This window comes from Eimeria mitis, genomic scaffold (genome assembly GCF_000499745.2).
Source record: "Eimeria mitis Houghton genomic scaffold, Emh_scaff2026, whole genome shotgun sequence".
NCBI classification, from domain to species: domain Eukaryota; phylum Apicomplexa; class Conoidasida; order Eucoccidiorida; family Eimeriidae; genus Eimeria; species Eimeria mitis.
The window spans coordinates 1-1,214 of NW_013570349.1; the positions used below are offsets into that span (position 1 = coordinate 1).

Sequence of the window (1,214 nt, forward strand, 5' to 3'; positions counted from 1 at the left end):
GTATCAGCAGCTCGCAACGCTGCGAAGAAGATGATGTGCAGCGGGCAGCTTCAACGACATGTATGTATGGCGGTTCTCTCCAAGGCGAAAGCCCTGGCGACACAACGGCGGTTACTCTTAACAGCCCCCGTGACAGCCGTCTTCGCCGCAATTTGCATCTGCAGACCGAGACACTCTGGACCTCTGACACGCTGCTGAGTGCTCTTCCCTCCCCCGCCCGCCGCGTGCTCCCGCGGGGCCACGACCCCGAAGGCCTCGGGCTGCCCTACAGAGAGGCGCTCATAGACCCCTTCCTCGAGGCGACGGTGAGGCACGAGGAGCTGCAGGGATCCGCTGCCGGGGCAAGCCGAACGGCAACACCTTCGCGAGGACAAGAGGAGGCATCGGCTGCAGGGGCAGCAGATGGGGATCCAGAAGATGATCTCTGCATCCTTATGTACGAGGCACTTGGCCGCCTTATGGCGATGTGTTTCTGCATCGGCAGTGCGTTCAACGTTACCCTCAACCCCATCGTGTGGAAGAAGCTTGTCGCAGCGCCCATCAGCATCGAGGTGAGGCTCCCTCGTCTTTGACACAGTTTCAGGCCGCCGCAGGCGGTGTATATACAGTGATGCAAAGAGAGAGAAAAAAATATTATGCTAGGGTGATGTTGATACTCGGAGTTTGCCGTGCGGTGGGGGCCGAGGCAGCTAGCTGCAAGAGTGTTTCAAGAGGTGTTGTGAGCGCTTGTATGTTTTTCTGCATCTGCAGGACGTTGCAGACTCGGATTGCGTGGCGGTAGAGATGCTGCGTTCGCTGCGGCGTCTGGCTGCAGTGCCGCAACAGTTTTGGGATGCAACCATGGAGGCCTCTTTGTCAGATATGACATTCAGCGCGGAGGATACTCTCGGGCGATCGTGCGAATTGGTGGAGGGGGGGGCAGAGATCCCCGTCACTGCGTTCAACTTATCTACTTTCATTCGTCTCTCTGAACGATTTCGCCTCCTTGAGGGACAAGAAGGCATCGAAGCTGTACTCCGAGGCATCGCTGCCGTCTTGCCTTTGGGCCGTTTGCGGCTTTTATTTGACTGGAGGTGAGCAGCTGAGACAGCAACTTCAGGTGTGATGTTTTAAACTCCAAACCCTCAACTCTGACTTTCTGTTGGCTTTCCACGCGGTTGATGCAGCTTTCCCGTGGTTTCGTGTTATATGTGCGAGGTGGAGGAAGTCCATGT

At 56.8% G+C, this 1,214-nt stretch overlaps 1 protein-coding gene across 1 annotated transcript in view; it reads left to right on the forward strand.

Moving 5' to 3' along the window:
* Nucleotides 1-62: 62 nt before the first annotated feature.
* The window catches only part of EMH_0047520 (E3 ubiquitin-protein ligase HERC2, related), a gene marked incomplete at both ends in the record, with an annotated part of 2,272 nt that continues 1,120 nt past the window's right edge, over nucleotides 63-1,214 (forward strand). Inside the window, 2 exons of the mRNA XM_013496292.1 lie at nucleotides 63-551; nucleotides 751-1,073. Of these exons, the coding sequence (XP_013351746.1) occupies nucleotides 63-551; nucleotides 751-1,073 (812 nt within the window). The remainder of the gene's footprint in view (nucleotides 552-750; nucleotides 1,074-1,214) is intronic.